This window comes from Myzus persicae, unplaced genomic scaffold (assembly GCF_001856785.1).
Source record: "Myzus persicae strain clone G006 unplaced genomic scaffold, MPER_G0061.0, whole genome shotgun sequence".
NCBI classification, from domain to species: Eukaryota; Metazoa; Arthropoda; class Insecta; order Hemiptera; family Aphididae; genus Myzus; species Myzus persicae.
This window is the reverse complement of record NW_019104278.1, coordinates 74028-98266: the sequence shown is the minus strand read 5'-3', so window position 1 is coordinate 98266 and position 24239 is coordinate 74028. Positions and strand designations below refer to the sequence as shown.

The 24239-nt window shown below is 26.0% G+C and overlaps 1 protein-coding gene across 1 annotated transcript; it reads left to right on the top strand.

Moving 5' to 3' along the window:
• Window positions 1-166: 166 nt before the first annotated feature.
• LOC111040799 (calcineurin-binding protein cabin-1-like) lies at window positions 167-22984 on the top strand. The gene is made up of 33 exons (XM_022324821.1): window positions 167-614; window positions 1166-1279; window positions 1357-1491; window positions 1562-1663; window positions 2796-3004; window positions 3070-3304; window positions 4614-4737; window positions 4823-4970; window positions 5058-5219; window positions 5283-5474; window positions 5538-5711; window positions 5784-5955; window positions 11070-11182; window positions 11243-11429; window positions 11486-11651; window positions 11710-11851; window positions 12126-12221; window positions 12294-12465; window positions 12553-12730; window positions 12806-12942; window positions 13009-13122; window positions 13349-13513; window positions 15709-15807; window positions 15879-16088; window positions 17731-17870; window positions 17945-18002; window positions 18290-18412; window positions 18474-18537; window positions 18608-18807; window positions 18869-19032; window positions 19151-19388; window positions 20521-20619; window positions 21828-22984. The coding sequence occupies exons 1-33, from the start codon at window positions 519-521 to the stop codon at window positions 22869-22871; spliced, it is 5772 nt and encodes a 1923-aa protein (XP_022180513.1). The 5' UTR covers window positions 167-518; the 3' UTR covers window positions 22872-22984.
• The last annotated feature ends 1255 nt before the right edge of the window (window positions 22985-24239 follow it).

Below are 24239 nucleotides of genomic sequence, written 5' to 3'. Positions count from 1 at the left end.
ACATTTACGTACCCCATAAAAACACAGAATAATCAGCTGCTTTCAAAATGATTAACTAAAATATGTTTACCCCACCCCACAGAGTACTCTACTACTCTATGCCACGCCCAGATGCTACTCTGATAACTGACGAACGCAGTCGATTTACCGTGGAAACGCTTCGTTGTACATTATACATAGTTTGTTATCAGATACTTATTATTGTGAGAGCCTCATCAGCGTTATTAACGTTATTAGCTATTATTTTTGAGTATTTACACAGCATTCGATTTTTTTGTTATAATTATACACATTACACAATATGGTTTTATTTGAATTTAAATGCAACTATAATTTTGTACTTATATGAAATGTATTGGAAGTACAGTTCCTCTCTTCCGCGCCCAGACTGATCAAATTCTGCTCACAGTGACGTTTTCGACCGTCAACCAGCCAGCCCGAACCAGGGGCAATCGTTTGCGGATTTCGTGTGACGACCATTAGATGTGCTTCGGTGGTTTTATATCTTAAACTATATTATGTTACCAACAAAGCTCAGAGCGTTAAACGATTGTTCCACGGACGAGAGTAGCAACAATGATGATGTGCCAGTTAAAATTACCAAAGAAGCGTTGGTTGGTGATTTTCAATTATGTACTCAGAAAAAATACTAAACAGTTTTATGGTCTAACAATTGATAGGTTTATGTTTATTTATTGTTTATTTCTTTATGTATTAAACAGAAAAAAACTTGCAGTTATTATTATCAAAATTATTTGGATGTTTAAGTTATTAATACTAGCTATAGAATGACAATATCCATCTGCATTTTTGTTAAAAAGTTGTTTTTCTCTTATTGTTGATCTTTTTTTATATTGAGAATTACATTTATACATTATACCTTTCCAATTATAGAATCTTCTTTTTTTATTTCATTGTGACCTAGGACAGTCAAAATGTATTTGTGAATACTTTTTACCCTTATATTTTATCTAAAGTATCTCCAAAAATGTTTGATTCCAAATTATTCGTTATACTTATATTCCAATTATGTTAATTCATTAAAATTAAAGTACAAATAATCAGCTTAAATTAAAATATAAATCTGTATATTAGCACTTTAAATTAAGTGATTGTGTAAAACTATTTTTCATTCTATAATAATTAATAAAATACTTAATTTCAGGAAACGAAAGCAGAACTACAGTATAGTCAAGCATTACAGTGTTTAGCAAGAGATCAATTAGACGAAGCAGAAAAACAACTATCAAATTTGTTGGAAAAAGAAATTATTACTTCTGTATGTTTAAAAATATATCCAATATCCATCTCCGAGTTTTAAATAATTTCAAACTAATTTTAAATATTTTTGTTTAGCTGAATACTACATTGAACCAAAAAGATAAATCTCAATCTTTATTAGCTCATTTAAAATATTGTTGCCTTACTAATTTAGGAAATATTTTATTAAAAAAATCCAACTACCGTGAAGCCTTAATCCACTATCAAGAGGTAAATTTTATTGAATAATTTATTTTAAATGTAATAATATTGATTGTATAAATGTTTATCTATTATTCAGGCTTTAAAAATGGACAATACTGACTTGAATCTATGGTACCGACTAGGCCTTACTCATAGCAAGTTGTATCAAACTGATCAAGCAATATCAGCATTTTTAGAGGTAACTAATAAATAAAAAAAACTTTTTATTACTATCATCTGAATAATATGGTCGTATACGGGGTATGTCCAAATGTAAGCAATCATGCACAAATTATGTACATTTACCCCCCAGGATTCATAATTTCTTTTGTTTCCTAATAAGCAATGGATTGTAAAAATTACCCTAAAAACAACATAATTACATAACATTTTTTGTACCATGTTGTTTTTTCAATTTTCAATACTATATTAAAAGTTAACTAAACATTTTCCTTTATTTATTATATGTACGGAGGATCGTTATAATAATATCTGATATTATAGATATTGAAAATTTTCTATTGCTCATATTATATTTGTTATTATTAAAGTAAAACTATAAACCTACTATAGTTTTTACTTATGATACTAGATATATGCCAAGTAATAAGTTTAGAACTATTATATACTGTATATTTAAATACTCTATTTTCATATATTTCATTTTTGTCTTTTGGTTAAGAGGTATTCCACCATTAAATCAAACGTAAAACAATTCTTATTATTCTGACAATAACAGTAATCAATAAATTTTAGTATTTGAATATACTTAGTTGTTGTATATTTTGACCAAGCTGCATAATATGCAAGTCGCTTAATTAATTCTTTGTTCTTTTGCGTATGTTCTATTATTTTTTCTCAAATTCAGTCAAACTTTTTTTAGTATATAAACCTCAGCTATATACTTTGCCTCTAATTTATAGTTGTTATTCAATTTAACATTGTCTTTAGAACAATTAGAACGATTTAGGTCTTTAACCCAAATTACAAAATGTAATACAGTAAGAGAAAATTATATCCAATCAAATTAATAATTTATATTATCTGTAACTAATGGCAACTCTATATGTAAGCAAAACAAATATTCAATTTTCGTGAGTTGAAACAAAGTTCAAGTGTTAGTCACGCTATAGGGATTGAAAAAAGAAGCTACAAACTCTCCTAGAGAATTATTTATATAAAGATTAATATAGTTTTTGTAGTGACCTATTTGTTTTGCATCATAGTTTAGTAAAATAGTTTGAATAACTTTCAATTTATTACAGCACATTTTACTGTTTTAGGTATTGCTTACAACAATAACAATAAAGTAATAAAATATTATTTTTCAGGGTATTAAATGTAATCCTAATCATTGGCCTACTTTGGATAAACTTATAACTTTATTATATGCAAGCAACGAATATGTTTGTTGTTTATATCATATAAGCATATCACTTAATTTAGATTCTGGATATTTAAAAGGACATTTTATCAAAGAAATAATCTTCAAAAAATTTCCATCATTAATATCCTATTTTAAAAGTTATTGCTCAGACGGGTAAGTAAAATATAAGTTAAAATATTTTAATTTAAAACAATTTCCATTTTTGTAAATACTTTCAGAGGTTTAGATATAACATGTGATGAAATAATAGATACAAATATGCAGCAAAAGATATTAAATGATATTGAAGATATTAAGAAAAATGATCCTACTTTATGTTTAGAAAAGTCGTGTAAAAATATGGAATGCAAACCAAAATTGTATGCTAAGCCTTTAGTGTTTAAAAGTTGGGTTCAACTTGGAAAATGGCTGCTTACAATTTATGATCATATGTTTGAAAGTTATGAACATTCGGTAATTATAGCTTATTTGATTTAAATATTATCTGTTCCTATTTTATTACTAGTAAATTATTACAAAAATAATTTATTTAGTTATAGTTACATTGGCTTTGTACATTTTCATCGTTTATTTTGTGTATAATTTTATTTATGTAAGAAGAAAATGTGTTTCAAGAATTAATGGTTGCATACTTGTAATTTTCATTTTCATATTTCACAATTTTATTTTTTTGGTCATTTTTTAATTTGTAACTATTAATTAAAATAATAGCGAATGTTATATAAAAATATTATAATTAAGTAAATATTATACTATAAATACTTCAAATATATCAAATTACTGTTCAAAATTAATCCTTTTTTTTAAATCAAAAAATATAATATTGAAAACAGTATAATTTCTTTCATTATTATTTTTTAATCTTATGAAACTGCCAAGTCCAATGTGTATTTCAGGTAGTATTCACGAAGCAAAGATACATAACAAACAAAGTATAAATATATCAATACAGTAATATAATATTTCATAAAATATTACTGTTTCTTAAATAATTCACAGAACAAAATGAGATATGGAAAGAGTAGACATGTGGTTTAAAAGCTGAAATAAAATTTTTTAAATATTAAAGTTACATAGACATAATTTTTTTTATAATCATTTAAATTCCAAATTTCTATAAAATTCATCGAAATCACAAACATTTTCAAAGTATTATGTAGTCAACATTTTTTAAAATTTTCAATTTTTATTTCGAAATCTTGCAAATGTAATAACTGGTTCATTTTATGTAGTTCATACCTACTGTAATAAAAAAACCACTGATAATTTTATGATAATAGATAGTTATGAAGATGCAATGTTTTTGCAAAAATGAATTCAATTCACCTATTATTACTAATAATAATATTAATGCAATAAAAAAATATTCTATACTGACACTGTTTCTGCTCAGAATCGTTTTTTTGCTTACAATGATATAATATTATTTAGTTCAAATTTAACACATCCATTACAGTGACCCACTTGGCATCTAATGTACATCTGTGCAAAACCAATCGTCCACATTTTTTTATTGATTTATCGAGATGATGTCTCATTGTAGTATGATTTATCGTTTAACTATACTAGATATTATTTATAGAATTTTATAAATATAAAATAAATATTTTTTTTGTTATGAAAAAAACTAATTAATAAGACTTGGTCGATATGCCTGGCTTTGGTGCATCTGTTATTATTTTTATATTATTTAGTATATCAATATACTTGAGTTAACTGTGTAATTTAACATTAATATTAATTTATGTTTCAAATTTTTCAGCTTCTTTATGAACCTATTCAATTTAATCATGAATCATTAACTTTGAACACAACAGAAAACCAAATTATGGTAGATGAAAAATGTATTGAAAACGATTTTGAAAAGCTTTCATTTAAACTTGATGGTATATATTATAAAAACAAATTTTTGTTATTACTATATAATAATTTATAATTTGTATTATATTATTTTGATGTTGGTATTAATAGTTCCTGCTACAAAACGAAGAAAAAGTTCACCATCACTTGCAGATCAACTGAAATTAAGTCGGCGATCAGCTCGAAATAAAGCAAATTCAAAAGTTAGCGAGTCAACACTGGTCAAATCGATATGGAATACCATGCCCCAACATTTGTTGTACGATTATAGTTTATTTCCAAACTAAATAAATTATTATTTATTAATGATTGTATGATTATGTTTATATTTTTATATTGGTTTAAGGCTTAGCAAAGATGGCAGTAATAAATGTAATCCAATTAAATGGTCAGATGATTCTATGGATACAATGGATTTATATAGGTTATTTGAATTCTCAGATATTTTAAGTGATGGTCTCATTGAAAATTTACTGAAAAATAATATTTCTGAAGAAGAACGCCTTAAGTATGTATAATAAAAAAGTATTTAATACAATTTGAAATTATTTTATGTTTGCATAATTATTAGACAAATACATGATGAAAATTATTTTGGGTCCGATCATGAAACAAACGATTTAAATAATTTTATTGAACATAATAACAAAAAATCAATTTCTGATTTACTAGAAATTTTTTTAATTATTATTGCAAATAAATGGAAAAATACTTGGCCTACCAACATGGTTCAAGTATACATAGATGTTTTCAAAAGAGTATGGTATGAAATCTAATTCAACTTGATAATTTTTCTATACTTACATTTGATGTTTGATTTAATTAGGATTCATACAGAAAAACAACATATAACTTATATTTCTGAATCAAATTTTGATTCTTTAGATGATGAACAAATTAAACAAGTAGAAGATGAAATTACATCTATTCTTACTTATGGAGAGCTATTATGTGATCTTTATTTTCAACTAAAAATTACCCATAAGCCATTAGAAGGAAGGTATTAAACATACTAATTTTCATTTATATTGATAATTATTATTAAATAATCTCATATAAATTAATTTTGTAGTATTATTGGAGGAGACTTTTGTTCTCTGTGGATCGGCAGTATAAATGATGCATTATCAATATTAGATTTAAAAGATAATCATATGGTGATTAATGTTCGTTTTCTATGGTTAAGAGCATTATTTAACTTGCAAGATAAAGAAACCAGGCTTACATGTGATGTGCTTGATATGGTAATTTAAATTTGTATTTTACATTGTTGAATTTATTTTTAAATATATTGTTTTTTAACATTATAAACTCCTGTCAGGAATAATATTATAATTTACGGAGTTGAGGCATATTGTTATAAATTAAAGGATCACAAAATATCAATTATAATTTTATCAATTGGTCGCCAATTAACCTCAAACTAATAATTAAAATTATTATTATTTATTTGTTTTCATTTAAAATAGAAATGTATATATACATGTAAATTATTACAAATATTTATACTTATTATAATTTGGCATTATATATATAAATGATTGTCTCAGTAAGCTAGGCTTGCTGTGGAGACAAGGTTCTTAAAAATACCTCGTACATTTACTAAATAATTAAATTAACACATAATAAGTCGATCATAGTTGATTAAGTGAAATAAGCTATCATAAATATAAATTTTTTAAATATTTTAGAATTACATAATCAATATAACAATTTGACTGGAATACAGATATAAAAAAAAATTATCTATGTTAGTAATTTCATTTTTTCATTTTTTCATTTACCATTTTCTTATAAAATCTAAAGATTCTAAACAAACCAACGTCAATATTTAATTCCAGCATTCAAGGGGTTTCTTTTTCCAAATTCCGTTCTACACTTAGGAATTAAATACATATTGGTTTGCTTAGTTCTTGTACAGTGGTTATGTTTAAATTTAAATTTTTGAACTTCAAGGCAAAACATGTTTGATAATATATGCCGTGCATATAATTGATTTAAATTTAAAAGATTAGATTCTTTATATAACAATACAGTGCTCATCCTATAGGGTTTTTTAAAAGATATTTTAATAAGAGAATTTATAGTGGTTTTTAGTGAATTTAGATGTATAATGTAGGCACCACCCCAACTCCCAATACCGTATGAATAAATTGACTGAGCCATAGCTATGAATACCATTCTCATTGTGATTGGTGATAGTATGTTGCTAATAGTTTTAAATTTATAGAACAACAGTCTGAGCTTTCTAGTTGTATTAATTATATGATTTTGCTATTTAAGGTTAACATCTATAGTAATACCTAGATATTTTGTTGTACTGAAGAAATATAAGTGCAATTACACTTACTGTCATTACTAATAGCAGACATTGTATTTATATTAAATTCGTTACAATTTATGAGATGCGCTTTAAGATAATTTTTTCCAATGGGTGGCAATTTATTTATACTAAAGTTCATAAAGCAAGTTTTTGTTAAATTAAGTTCTAGGAGGTTATTATCAAACCATGTTTTGACGATACTTAATGCATGTGTAGATTTATTATGAATATAATTTTTATTTATATCATCTATAATAATTGAGGTGTCATCAGCAAAACTGAAAATTGATCCGTTACACTTAATATTCAATAAGTCATTAATATAAACAATAAAAAGAAGAGGACTCAATTCAGTATCTTGTGGTATTCCATGATTTGAAATCAGATAAACGCTTAAACTGTCATTAGGTCTTACTTGTTGAATACGATTTTCTATATTATATATAAGGTTATTTGCATTGTCCCTGATACCGTATTTTTATAATTTGGCTAGCAATATTGAATGGTCAACAGAATCGAAAGCTTTTTTAACATCTAGAAAAAGTCCTATTACTGCTCTATTCATATCTAGTTTGTTATAAATGTGTCTAATTACAGTCATTAAAGCTTTATCGGTACCTTTGTTTCTCCTGAAACCAAATTGGTTACTAGAAAATATCGAACATGTTTCTAAGAAGTTATAAAACCTATCTTTGATGCACTTTTCTAAGACTTTGGATAGTGTAATTGTAAGTGCTATTGGTCGATAATTTGTACAATCAATTTTATTTAACTGCTTATGTAACGGGATAATGATAGTATTTTTGAATGAATGTGGAAAAACACCAGTAGTAAGAACTAGATTAAAAATATATTGTAATGGTGTAAGAATATTAAAAATAATAGCTTTTAAAATCGTGTTTGTTAATTCCCACCTATTGAATGAACATGCTGGTTTAATATTTAATATATATTTTTTAATTTCATCAGTTGAAATAGGGTTTAGGAATATACTTTTATTATTTACTGGAATATCATTTAAAAACGTAAATTTTCTTATGTTTAGATGTGATTTCAGTTTTTTTGAAATATTTTTACCTATAGACACAAAAAAAGAGTTGAACTCATTTGCAATACTAATATTATCTGTTAAAATTTTGATTTTGACGATTTAGGATTGTTGGTATAAAGTTAGTTTCATTAGATTTATTATCTAAGATTTCATTTATAAATTCCCATATTTTTTTTAGTATTACCTTTAGCATTAGAAATTAATTTATAAAAATATACGTTTTTTGCTATTTTTTTGGTTACATTTAGTAGATTCCTATATTTTTTGTATATCTCTTGCAATTTAATGTTAAATGGTTGATTTTTTAACTTCGCATATAATCTATCCTGATGTCTCATAGAATTAATAATTCCTAGTGTTATCCAGTTTTTTAAGCGTTTTTTATTTTTTGGTATCTTTTTGATTTTAGCTTCTTGTGATTTTTTTATATTATTTTCAATAATAATTGTGAATAAGTCAATACCTATATTTACATCAGTTGATTTTAAAACTTCTGTCCAGTTTATGTTTTTTAAGATATTATTTAAATTGTCTATATTAGTAAAATTGTAATTATGATTATCGGTATTGTTATCAACTGTATTTATATTATTATGTTTCGTGGGGTAGATAGTACAGCAATAGTACTGTAATAATCTGTAATAGCACTTTGATATATGTATCCATAAATATGATTAAAAGCCTGTTTGTTTTTAATGAATATATGATCAATACATGTGTTACTATTGCCAAAGCTACGTGTAATGCCATTAATACATGATTTAAATCCATAGCTACTAAGTACATTAAGGTATTTAATATAAATGATGTCTTCGATCTTAATATTTAAATTTATGTCTCCACAAATAATATGTGATTGAAATTTGGAGTAATTGTTTAAAAAGTCTTCTAGATTATCAATAAAATCAATTTTATTCAAACTGGGTGATCTATAAATGCATGTTAATTTAATTAATATATTATTATAGGAAATTGAGAAATCTAATGAGCTACAGTGGTCTATACTTCCAATTATTATATCATTTACTATAATTGAGTCTTTAATGTAAACACTTTTCCATCAGATATATTTAATGAGCTATAGTAATTATAACAATTATAACCTTTGTATCAAAGTAACCAATATTATTATCTAACCATGTCTCTGATAACATATTAATATCAAATTTAATATTAGCTGAACTTAAAACCACTAATAATTCATTAAAATGTTATCTGAAACTTCTAATGTTCTGTGAAAAGACAGTAAGATCATTATTGTGTACACTAAATTTGTTACAGTCGTTAATAACAAACTTTTGATAATCAGTATTTTTTTCATTAGATAGAAAATTAAAATCAAAGTTTTTCATCATTGTAATCATTATAACCATTCATATTTAAGCATTTTAACTTACAATAAAAAATTTAATATTACAACAAAAATAAAAAATAAAAAATAAATGAATAAATTAGCAACTTAAATTAAACAACAAAAAATATTATACTACTACCAAAGTGCCCTAACTTTTTTGCTTGTATCAAGATTTTGAAGAATTTGTGTAGTTTGTATTTTGATAATTTGTTCTCCTTCTTGTTTTTTTAAGTAGACACCACCAGAATTTGACCAGACAAATCTGTAACCATATGTACTGGAGAATTCTTTTGCCAACCAGAATAATCTTTTGTTTTCCTTAGTGAGTTGATCGTTGATAAATACTTTAACTTCGGGAAAGTTAGTACATAAATTATTTTCAGTTACCGGATTTTTATTCTTATAACGTAATTTTATCGATTTAATAATACTGTCTTTCAGTATCGTGGAATTGAATTTAGCTATAATTTTACCATCAGTATACTTGTACGGTTTCAATTTGTAAGTATCTACAATATCTTCGTTTTTAATTCTAATGTTTAATATATTAGCTACTGATGTAATTATATTAGTTACAACTTCATTAGGAGTTTTCGAGATACCAGTAATTTCAATGGATTGATTTAGAGAAGCTTGTTCTTTGTTATTTAACATAATTTTGAGGTAATCAATTTCTTTTTCAAGTTTAGAGCATCTAAGTTCTGTTTCCATTACCCTATTTTCCATACCATTAACGTTGTTTACAACAGTGTCCATTTTCTTCTTGATTTCATCAAATGATTCTCCATAGAAATTTAATGAACTTTCTATTGATGCGACGTTAGTAGTAAGTACTTCAATTTTTTTAAACATTTTTTTCATGTCAATTTTTACTGACCCAAAATCATAATCGTCCTCATCATTCTGGCTTGAATTTTCCATGTTATTCAATTTTTTTCTTTGACTAATATTTAAGTATTATAATTACAATATTCAAAAGTCCATTTAGTACTAATCTTATTATATTCAATGAGTGATTCAAGATTTGTACATTTCACATGAAAATCAAAATCACAACTTTTACAAGTTAAGGTTTTCTTAGGAGATATGTTAATATTACATTATTACACAGCATAATAATACGAATATATGACTAACACACTATAACGCAGAACAGGCTTTGACGAGAAGTTTATAGTCGTTAGTTATGTGTGCTATACTAGTCTATTTGATCTATAATATTATTATAAACAATGACATAACCTTATAAAAAATTTTATACTGGGCGTCCATTAGGTAATTTTCATGAAACTAGATTCCAAAATCTATGTATAGTGTATAGATACTAGGCTGGTATTTCTTGAAAGTGATAGTATTAGGCAAAAGTTCATGGTATCAAATGTGGTATCAAATATGAAATAACTATATAAATTCAAGACATACATTTTTTTTTGTATAAGGGATATGACCACACTTGCTCCCCTCCCAACCCACAAATAAGCGCCCTTGAAATTTGTCGCAAAAAAAATTTAATTTTAAAAACTATAATATTTGAAAATGAGTTGAACAAAATAAATTGATATATTATGTATGTTAAAATATTCAACACATAAATTGACTCTACATTAACATAATAACATAATGGTTCTAGTTATTGAATTTAATCTGCGGTCTGGATGATTATGAAATTGTCTTACCAAATTTAGAATATTTTTACCGAATAAATCCAAGGATAGCAGAGAAACTAATTATCACATTAAAAAGGTTTGTTATTAATGTACTTTTGTTTGTAGATGTATTTTTAAAACTTATGTTCATTTTCAGGAATAATTTATTAAGCACTGTGAAAAATCTGTACGAGTCAAAAGAATACCTAAGTGTTGTGAATATTTTAAAAGAAACCTTAAAACCTCAATTTACATTCATGGAGATACCAAGCTATCATACTATGACACGAATGAACCAATACATATTTATGTTAAATTCATTTTTAGAATTAAAAAATTACCAAGTAAGTATGTATAATTTTATTTTTAATGTTTTTTTAAATAATTTTTATTTTTAAAGGAATTGTTTAAATGGTGTGAACCATGCTTGTATGAAGCTATTTTACAACATCGTAAAAGTCTTATAGAAGATTGTGATCCAAACCTAAAAACTAATCAGGCCGAATTTATTAACAATATATTTTACTCAATGTTAGAATCAATTAAAATAGAGGGCTTAGATGTTTGTAAGTATCAAAATTGCATCCAATAAAATATCTCATTATTAACTTTATGTTTTATTAGTTGATAATGTATCACAAGGATCTAAATCAAAACTTATACAGTCCGTCATAAATCTTTTATCATATCTAATAGAAACTCCTGATGGAAATCCAGAAATTGATGCTGTATCTCCGTGGTTGTTAATTTATAATTTATTAAAATAGTAAGTTTTTTCATGCTTAATTATTTTATATTTTTATTATAATTATTATGATATTTTTAATTCAGACAATGTATTGTGATTTTATTTGGGTGGATAAACTTTTTTTTGATTATTTATTTTTATTTAATTGCTAAAATTTGAAATTATGATATTTGGTTTAAATATCTAAAAATAATACATGTTTATCACAGGTTAATACATTTTATTATTATTTATTGTATCCTGTACAGTGTACATGCATGACTAATTTGTTGATAATCATTTGTACTTCCAGTGAGGAATCTAAAACTGATAATTCATTTTCTTCTCAAACTAATAATATCCCACAGTCTTTGTCATTACTATTCCTGGGTCATGAATATTTAGGAAAGTAAGTATCTAATTGATGTGTCTACCAAAAAAAGTTCTATTTTAATTTACATATATATTAAAATTTGTGTAGGCGATCATGGTGTTGTTTTGAAGATGGTATTCTTCTGTTCTTAACATTATCGGAAATAGAGCCTTTTATTCATACAGATTTGTATAGTGCATCATTAGTGCATCAAGTTGATCAAATATTTTATTGTTTATATACACATTTAATCAAACGTAATAGACCCCGTCATGTACAGGTATTTAAAAATTAAATTAATTACAATATTTGTTTGAAAATTATTTTTGTTAGCTTGGTAAAATAATAATAATTTTTATTTATGTAGGATCACCATTCCATGGGATTAGCACTTACATGGCCACGAGCTAGACAATTGATGCATTTTTATCAACCCCAAGAATTACCTAGTTACGATGGTATATCAAAGACATTTACTATTAATACTGATACAGAAGCCATGCTTAAAAAAATCATAGCTCTCATACCTGAAGAATTAAAACCAAGTAAAGATAATTAAGTTGTGTTTAAAGAATACTTTTTTATAAATAAATTATTATTAATTTACGTTTATATTTCAGACCGATTAATGGATAATTTAATGATGTACATCAAAGGGGAGACAGACCAGTTGCCTATAAATGATAATCCCTTACCTAACGATGTAAAAGATATTTTTTATTTAATGGCTGATTTTAATTTTAAAAACAAGACTTGGGTAAAGTCATAATTTGAATTTATAAATATTAATACAATTATTGTTAATAATAATACTATATTTCAGAGTAAAGCTATTCGATATTATTTACTTGACCTTTGTAATAACTTAGATCGTTTTGATTCTTGGGCTGCCATGGCTTTAGCTAGGGGGAGTCAAATAGAGACAAAATTAAACTCAGTAAGTCGAAATTTACTGATATTTGTTCAGAGTATCTGTCTAAAGATGGAAATATTTTTGAATTTGTTTAATAATCACTATCTCTATTGATGTAAATAATGTAAAAATTGATAAAAATAGTGATTACGTATACTATATTACTTTAGAGAAGGATTTGACAAATGTTCTAGTCCATAAAAATCTTCATTATTTGAGTGAACAAATTAAAAAAAATATCTTTTTTTAGTGTGAATCAATAAAAAATGAAGCTGACATAATTAGAAGAGCTCATATGACTGGTCGATGCTATAAGCACTCTCTTAAAATTAGTCCTGAAAATACAACCCTTCTCATTGAATACGGAACATTTACGTATAGCATTCATTCCTTTTGTTCACGTTTATTAAAACAGGTGTGTATTTAAATTATTAATAGTTTTTAGTTCTTTTAACTGATAAAATCGCATTACTTTAATGTGTGGTTGTGTATACAAGTTGGAGTGTGATTACAATTTATTCAACATGTTTAGTGTTGTGTCTATAGTGAACTAAAAGCATTAATACTTACCAACCTTTAACACAGAAAGTATATAGGCAATTTTAGTCTTAAATTTTTACACTACAACAATTACGGGAGTGTATAGATTGCAAAAGCATTAATTGTTGACCAAAAGCCGTTTTTACAATGTCTGGTTAAGTGTCCGTTAACGCTAACCGCTTGATAACAGATTTTATTATTGGAGATGGTAATAACAGCCCTAAGAAAATAAAGAACAATAGTTATGTCAAATAGACTCTTAATGAGTTTTTTCCAATCTTTTTCCTTCTCGGCACACTAATCCCAACCTATATTTACCCGTGGCACATTGGCGTATATGTATACATACTTTTTTTATATTAGGCTTTTGTTGTATTAATTATTAATAGCAAAGTAGTTGTATATCAGTATATTACTAGTAAACCATTTAAAATGGTGTGTTAATTTTGGTTAGGAGAAAAACATTTAATTTATTGAATGAAAAAATTTATGGAGAAACAATATACATTACAATTTCATTCCTAGTGGAAAATTTGGGACTGGTTTCCTTTCATTATGATCTTCCTTCATTGTTTAATATTTGACAAACAAACTCTCATGTCGTCTTCCAAGTTCTTCAATCATGATTGATTTTTAGTTTTTATGACTTTCTTGAAGAAATTACGGCTTCACAAATATAGGATGTAGAAAAAGGCAGTTTAGTAATCATAATTGTTCTTGAAATCTTGGGATACTTATTCATTTTATAGATTTATCCAAAAATATGAGATCTACATTTATTTTGATTTTTTTAGTATACCATTTATTAAGAATTCAAGTTAATTCAAATCAGGAAATCCTGAATTAGAGAATCTTTAAAAATATTTTAACCTATTACTGACATTATATGTAAACGTTGATTAATAATCATGACATTTCGTAGCACACCTATGAAGGCCGCATGGTACACCAATGCTTTAAATAAATACAAAACAAATATTTTGTATGAAAATATGTTACTAATTGATTAATTGATAGATACCTAATTAGTTGAACTGAGATGTTGCAGGGTCTTATGATTTTTGATCATATTTATCCAAAATTCATAAATTAATTATTTCTAGAATAGGAAGCATAGATTTTATAAAAATTGAATTATAAGTATAATATTACAAATTGTCTGTGTTGTTATCAATTATCATTGTTAATTGTGTTTATGGATAAGACCCGTAGAATGTTAGGAGATAAGATATTTACTAAAAAATGTAAACTTGCTGCAGATCATTAAAGATCTTTTAAGTTTGAAAATATCAGAAAATGAATTGTTATATAGTAATCCTGAAGAGTGCTTACCATGTAAAATGTATGTTTAACAAATCGGCAACTTATTAAAAAATGTTTCATACTTTAAAAAAAAATTGTTGTGTATTTTGTAATATTAAAGTAAATTTAAGTAACCATTCAAAAGAGTATATCACTTTTTTTAAATTAATATTAATCCTTTTTACACATATTTGTTGAAAAAGATGTATATTTTAATATTTTAATTGTATATTTTAATATTTTTAAAAGTATATTTTAATGAACTTTTAGTAATTAACACCAAAGCTCTATAATAAGACTAATATTTATGACATTATGTTAATATAATTGTTCCACAAACTATGGTCATAATAATCTCATGTATCTCATGATGCGCATAGCTAATGAACAACCATCATTTCTTTCTTATTAACCTATAACTATTATTATAGTTGTTTTTTTTTAAATTTTTTTTTTTTTGTTCTATTCTATTAGATACTGTTCTATTTAAATGTAAATGTGTAATTAATGTACTCATGAAATGTAACAATGTAATTCAGCTCTGCCCGTTATGTTTGAAATAAATAAATAATAATATAGATAACATTAATCTTAGTAGGAAAACACCTCTAAGAAATTATATTTTAAACTAAACTACAATTTAGTGTAGTAAATTGTAAATTAAAATGTTTGCTATAATTTAAAGTTGAAATAGTTACCGGACACTTAAGTTCTCTTAAACTGTGATAAATAATAAATCTTTATTTTACTCTTTTTTTCTGTTTATAGGAAACCTCTAATATGAGCTTACAAATGTTTGGAGAACTTGAAGAAGAAAAAGAAAAAATGATCAAAATTGCTAGAAAATGTTTTGAAACTGCTAATAATGTAAAATTGTATACTATGATTTTTTTATTTATTATTTTTTGAATGTGAATTATGTTTTTAAATATCATTAGGTTTGGGAATACACTGATTGCGATTCCCAGGATGAACGCTGGATGCATCATTATGTGCTTGGGAAAATAACTGAGAAAAATGATGACAACTCAATAGTATTTATGGATCATTACTTAAAAGCTATTCAGTATTTAAACTCCTATGGAGCTAAGTTTCCAGAACATATTATTTACACTTGTCCTCAATATTATTCAATTGAAGTACTCGAGGTAAATAATTATGTTTTTATCATATAAGTATCATAAACTTGGTCGAATAATATTTGTCCTAATTTATATTTACTATATCTATTTCTTAAGAGGATAACATACACTCAAATATTGTCTCCGTCTTACAAACGTATACATTATACAACATAACAAATTGTACATACATTTTTCACTGGTGTTTTTAAAATTATATTGAATTGCCTTATTATAAAATTAGAGATGTAAGATTATTATCTAGGTCAGTGGTACTTCACCTTTTTACAACTCCTTGATAATTGTGACGTACTTAAAACAATTAATGGATTTTTGAAAAAGTAACAATCATAATTTATATGGTTGTATGTACATTGAGATATGAGGATAAGACTAAATTCACAATTGTATTTCTTAACCATAGTCTTTTGTTTTTCCGTTATATCATAACCCTAAATAATGTCATGAATGTATATTTCAAATGCATCTCAAATGTGTCTATTGATATTTTAATTATAATACAACTGTTGAGGTAAAATAGTTTGACTAGAAACTAAAAACATGACAAAAAATTTTTTTGAATAATTATAACTTGCTTAAAATTTTAATATTTATACAAACCTCTAAAATGCCATAGATAATCTTACCTTTGAATTTTATATTAGGTCAGTCCTCACCAATTTAAAAATTATAACAAAATGGAGAGTAAATGTAATATTTGTTACGTTTTATGTTGGTAAGATGCCACTACGCAAGAGTAGCAGCATTCTCTAAATGTTTGAAAATATACAATTATTAGTACCAGTGACATAGCTTTGGTGTAGTTTGGTTAATGGTTATCAGTATACACTTCAAAATCATTCTTTATATTTTTTTATTTCTTGCACATTGAATATAGTAATGTATTGTATTAACTATATGTTTTATAGCACTAATAACTAATATATATACAAATAATTGTTTGAGGTATGGCGTTTGCTTAAAATATTACAAGGGCTAATAACTTATATCTATGCCGCAAAATTTGTTGCATAGCTAGGTATCAATATTCAATTACATAGATTAATAGTGCTCTATAGTCTATAAAACAACTACAGTATAGATGTTGGTGTTTGATTACATGAATACGGTGGGAAAATATTTTATATAGCAAAGTTATAAATTGGACAATTCTAGTTACCTGATTGTGTTCTTGTGTATGTGAGTAAAATATTGCATACCCAATAAGTTTCTTATTTGTATTCAACTGCATTACACCATATTCGTTATATTTATTTTATACAGTTTAGTATTTTTTTTTTTTTTTTAATAATATACCCAATAATGATAGTTTGATAGTTACTGCAATTGAAAAAATATTTTTAAAACATTTTTAGCTCCGTATAATTATTTATGGTTTCATCTTAGTTTATTTTTAAATTGAACTGAAAATATAATTTTTGAAAGTGGTATCATAATGTGTGTGTGCAAGTTTTATTACTAAAATGTTTAACCCGCACACTTAGTTAAACCCCACTCTATGCCACTGATTTTCTAGTAAGTAAATAAAAATATGTATTCAAGGACTATCTTCATTAGTTGAATAAATAATATAAAAAGTTTCAACCATTTGATCATTAATGTATTTGTTATATTTTTTATAACAGTAACAAATTCATTTTTATTTCAGATATATTACAGAATCCATGCTGGAGCGTTAAAGTTGTTAGAAAAACATGATAACCAATCATCAAATGAAGAATTATATAATAAAATTAAAATTGCATTAGATGAAATATCTAATATGTCTCCTATTGTTGATAATAATGAGTAAGCTTAATATAAATAAAATTAGACAACCGACTTTAAATATTAACCGATATTTATCTGTTAATTATTTTTAGAAAACCAAGTACCTTGTCTACCTTTGATGTGGTGAATCGTAAGGATATTATAAAAAAGGTATGTTACTAAATACAAATAAATTGCAGGACTAGGTTATTTTATCGGTTTTTTTTCCAATGCACAATTTTAAAGAAGTTATGTATATAACTTTATTTATATTATATATATAATATAAATTAGAGTAACTACATATTTATTTTCTTTAAAGGCAGTTTTTAAACCAATTAATTAAATAATTGTCAAATTGAGTCTTTTATTTGTGTTAATATGATAACTAATGATATTTATTCACAGATATTTTGATTTATTTTTTGAATCTGAAATAATAATTATTTCTTCTCTAGGATATAAACTTGACAGTAAAACAGACTTTAAATAATATCATCAATCATGTAATGACATCTGAAAAAGAAGATGATAATTCCAAAATTAGTTATCAAAGAGAATTTACTACCAAAAATTCTAATGTAAGTAATAAGTGTAAATAAAATATTAAATTGTATGTATATTTTAAAATTAATGCTCAAGGACAATTCAAACATGCCAGTAAAAAAGATGAAGTTGGATTCACCTATTCAAGATACAATCAACTGTATGTTTTACACAATTCCATATTTATTAATTTTTCAAAAATGATGGCCTTGTTATTGTAATTTCCATAGTTCGGTGGACATTAATTCAAAGGTGCCTAGAAGCTTTGGAAGATTGCATTAAAAGATTTCCTCAGCATTACAAATCGTATTATCGGTTGGCCCATTTCTATTTCCGTTCGCCATCTCATAGAGATTTTAATAAATTCAAAGATTTAATGTTTGGTGAACGAGGGTTATTTGTTGGACAAAGGCCTAATAACTTCTTTCACGTAATTTAATGATTTTTCTGTACATTTTTTAGACAATTTTATTTATGTGATTCTAATATAGGGTGTTTGGAGAATACCAGTTAGTGAAATAGACCGCCCGGGTTCGTTTGCATACCACATGAGTCGCTGTATACATCTATTATTAGATTTCCTTAAAGAAACGGGTGATCACAAAATGCTACTTGATTTGGCTATACAGTTGAAATACATACCCGATCTTGATAAGTATGTAATGAAATATAAATATTAATACAATTATTTTTCTTTTACACATTTCCTAAAAAAAAATGTTCATTTTTAAATAATTAGAATATTGTAAGTACTAATAAATTATGGTTTTTAGGAAATATTTACGTGATAACGAACGAGAAGGTATTTCAAAAGAAGCACTGTTTCTTAGTGTTCAAATATTGAGAAGAATGAAATCAGAATTTGCTAAAACAAATAACCGTTCCAAAAATGAACTTCTCCTTATTCAAGTGTACAAAAGTTATAAGCGTGTGTTCAAATGTTGGCAACAAAAAGATAACACTTTATCAATGCTATTATTGAACGTCTATCAAAACATTGTTGGAACAAAAGTAAGACAGTTTTATTCTCAAAAATCAATTAATGACTATTACTGACCCTAAATAATAAACATTATATTATGATGCTCACATACAGAACATACATTTAAAAGGTAATTTTTACCATTTCCAACTGGCTGTACCAGAGGCTTTAATATAAGAGGAGTAGATATGCATCAGGGTTCAGCATGAGTCCATTCTCTTTAGTAGTTGGTAGATAATGTATTAGTGAGAAGAAGCCTAAAGAAAGTCAACGAGACTTGAAGAGTAGAGAATAATGATTAAAGGGAGGAACTAAGTATAAGTAGGAGTAAAAAAGTTACTTATGTTGAGTTGTATATGAGTTGAAGAAAATAGTTGAGAAATCTGTGGGGTAAGGCATGTAATGTCTGAAGCTAATAATTAAAAGTTCTTAGGATCAGTGGCACAAAATAATGGTGGTATTGAAAATGGGGATAGAAAAAAATGTACAACTTATATGTGGATGGATGAAGTGGAAAGAACTGAAGAAGGGGCCGGTTTCTTTAAGTGACAAGAGATAATAAGGTAGATTTTTTTAAAACAATTATTGTGAGGACAGTAGTATCTTATGTTTAACTGTTCGGAATATTGGACAGAGTGGACATCAAAACGTAGTAGAACGAGTGCCATGGGGATGAGAATGCTAAGATGGATATATGGAGTGACTAGGCAGGATAGAATGAGAAATTGATTCATTAAGGGTAGTGTAGGTTACTCACCAATTAAAGGTAAGTAAACAAAAGAAGAAATAAGTTGAAGAGAATAGGTTCAGATGGTTCGTTTGCATAATAAAGATGACTCAAAAGGAGTGGCTATGGCAAATAAATATATTTAAAAAGAGAGGGAGAGGAAGATTGAAGAAAAAATGTATAGATAAAATAGAGAATAACTCGGAAATAGCTGGTGTGAGCAAAGGATAAGTGGATTAAAATAACAAAGCCCTATTGAGCTCTCCCATTGTCCATCTAAAAGTGACAGGCCCCATAATGTTGGAAAAGAAGAGCGTAGAAAAGGTTTTTTAGAAGTGTACCCTAGTAGGAATTTTAAAAACAGTATTTTTTATAAATAATAATAATTGATTTATATTAGTTAAAATGTATGTTTTTTTATCTTAATATTATAGGACGATGTATCTAATGATATCATAATAAAGTATTGTCAAAAACTTCAGACAAAGGAAAAAGAAATTGAGTATAAAAGCAGTATAGCTAATAATGAAAACGTAAGTATATAAATAAAAACCCAGAAACAATTGAACAAAAGCTAACCTAACCGAAACCATATATAATTTAAGTGTTTTATATTTTAATTAGATTAAATGCATATTATAATTTATAGGTTTACCATACTTATGGCGGTTTGCATGAAAAATGTATTAATTTAACAGTCCAATAAAATTGAATAGCTATGAAGGCCACTAAATCATGTTTAAAGAATCATTAGCTCATTATTGATTTGTTAAATGTTTAGTGACTGATCATGCAACCCAAGCTTAAAATTCTAATATGAGGTTATTCATATTGAATATTGTACATTGAATTGGTCTTTATACAAGATATTTGTGGAGTCCATTATGCCAAGCTTACCAATAAAAATAATTTTTTAATTGTTTTCTAAAAAATTCCCTATTTGCTAACAACTTATTGTTTGTGACCCTATCGCATTATGAGAATACAGTAGCATTATGAAAAATAATAAACTTGAATTAGTTATGTTAATTTATTGCTAAGCAAAAAAATACTTTAAAAACAATACATTTAAATGTTAATATAATAATGAGGAGAAAAATAATAACTTAAGTAAGTTGAAAAGTAGTTTTTTAAAAATGATTATCTGGGTTACATATGTTAAAGTGATTGTGCGTCTTTTGTTTATATTTAATTTAAACCATTGTATACAGCTTGATTAAACAAAAAATAATAATTAGTTGTAATTACAGCTAAAGATATGTTAAAACATAATTTTAAATAGAAAGAGGTAAACATTGGTGAAATGAGAAACCCCCATTTGTAGGCTCTCCCCTATCTCTCCCAACTCTTAATTAGGTAAAATCCCAACAACACAATGTTTACTTACACCAAGGTACACCAGCAGCTAGTACTTACATACAAATAGATTTATTATCTCCCTATCAATTGTTTTGATAAATTATTTCAAATTACCAGGTTTCCCAGTTTGCCAAAAAAATATACTGTATACAAAGCGTAATATATAATTAGAGTTTGGTTTATTTTGTTTTAATATGGCCTAGTCATAAACTTATAATATACATTATATAGCCTACTTAATAATTCAATTTATATCTAAATTCTAAGTAATAAGTTATAATAGTAATAGTAATTATAATAATAATAACTATAAAACATAAAAAAATTGGTTTTTGTTTATTTATCTCAAAAAGTTTTTAACAAAATAATGTTTTTATTTTAGGATCTTACATCGCCCATTGCCAATCCTAAATCTACTTGTGTATTGAATCCGTCGCAAACTTTATCAACTCAGATTTCACTTGAAAACCAAAAACGACTTTATTCCCCACAAGTCTCACACCCGCTACCAATGAATACGCAGTTATCAAATCAAATAATGTCCATGTTTGCTCCCTACACACAATCTCCATTGTTCCCAATGACACAAGAGACAAGTTATAACTACACATTGCAGCAAAAGTTACTAGCAACAAAACAGAAACTAAAAAAAAACAGTAATAAACCAAAAGCTGAGTCGAAACGGTCAGCCATTTCTAAAACTGATAAATCAGATCGACTGCCAAATGGTAAACCAAAAAAAAGTTCTAGTATCAAAATCAGTATTGAATCAAAAATTGTGCGAAATTCTAAATTACCCAACAATAAATCCACAAAAAGACCAAAAACTACGCGTTTGGAACTATGTAAATCCTTGAATATTCCACACAATACACTGAATGAACTTAAATCACCACACAACTTGGATTCAATTGTAGAAATCAACAAACTGCCTAATAGCATAGGTCAGTCACAAAAGCCCAACAATTTGTCATCAGTCAAACAGAAAGCTATCAAACATACAACGGCAACGACACTTTTAGCTATAGACAAGTCGAAACCAACTATAATGACAAAGCCAACGAGCTCACGTAATCCAAAATCGGTATACATAGATCTGGATTCTGCTGCCGAACAGGCTCGTTTAAAATCTACAATCCTTCATAATAAAAGCCCGGAAGTAAAAAAGACTGCTACTGTCTCGTTGAATCCTGCCATGTTGCTATCTTCTTGCCCAGGTTTAAGTATAACGCCGGTCGTGAACGCTAATGATAACCGCAAGGCAATTGAAACATCATTGGCATCACGTCATGTTCAAAACGTCCAAACAATCACAAACAATTTTAATTTTGAACAGTTTCAGCACCTCGGTAATAGTTTGACAATTACAAAATCTGAAAAAAATGTCAATAAAAAATCTAAACCGGAATTGATCCTAATTGATTGATTGTAAATTATTTTAGAATTACAGCATGTTTCTTATAGGTAATATAGGTACTAATCTGTGAGTAAAAATTGTACAGAGTTATTATTTTTTATTATAATGATAAATTTAAAATATTTTTATGTCATTTATCTTAGTGTTATACTTGTAATAACTTTACTTATTTATTTTCGTTGATTGATTTATTTCATTATACTATGATTCATTTTTAAACTACATTGAAAACCAATAAACTAAATATTTTTTTACAAATTCTTGTTCTGAAAATCCTTACTTTTACCTACTTCAATTATGAATAAAAATGTGTATGAGGCCACATATGCTCACTCCATCTTGCAAGTGTACAACATGGAAAATTTTCATTACCTAGCACTTAACTTACTATTATAAACAATTGATGAAAATATAATTTTAATAAAGGTTTTAATCAAAAATAAATTATTTTAGGTGAAACTATCCAATGACAATTTAATTTCACTTTGTATTGATGGTATTTTGTACTACTTAAGTTTAAAAACAGGGTGTCTGGTAAAGTAGCAAAGTTCAATAATTAGTTGTTTGGTAGTAATTTACACATGTGGTATAGTTTTTGTCAAGTTTACTTCTATAAAGTTTATTGAAAGGAGAACACTGTAAATAAATTGAGCATAATAATGGAACAGCTAGTTATGATAAATTATAGCTAATTCTTAATTTACCATTTCACTGCAATACATTTTCCATCAACTCGGTAACTGAGCAAAAAAAAAATAAATGAATGTTCATAAAATATAAAATAATATGTTTATACATCAATAAACATATTTGAATGATGATTTTTTGAACAAAATGTCAAACAAAAAAATCCGTCAAAATAAATGAATACATGATTTGAATTCAATGTACATGGCTATAACTTATAAAAATAAAAATAATAATACAAAAAGTTGTTTATAAGTAGAATAAGTACTCATACACATTCAAATTACGCCTAGGTGATTCAATATTAGAAATAAATATACAGTTCTGTTCTAATTCTAGTAGATTTTATTAATTCCATATCATTATTTTCTCATAGAACTCGATGACCGTCTGAGGATATACTGATTTCATAATCCATGCATCAATAAAGTTGCTATATTCCATGTTCTCCATTTCCACTCTAATTAGATACTTAAGTTTACCTTTTGCTGTCTTTTTCATTCCTAGTATTACACATACTTCCTTACTCTTACTTCTATAACCATTTTTTCTTTTACCAATAGACATTGTCCTGTAAACATTTTATACAGTTTCATTATGATTTATTATAAAATAGAGATAAAAAAAAAATTAAATAATAATAAGTTATATAAAGTGTATAATTTGTGCCATAAGTAGGTACTGGAATAC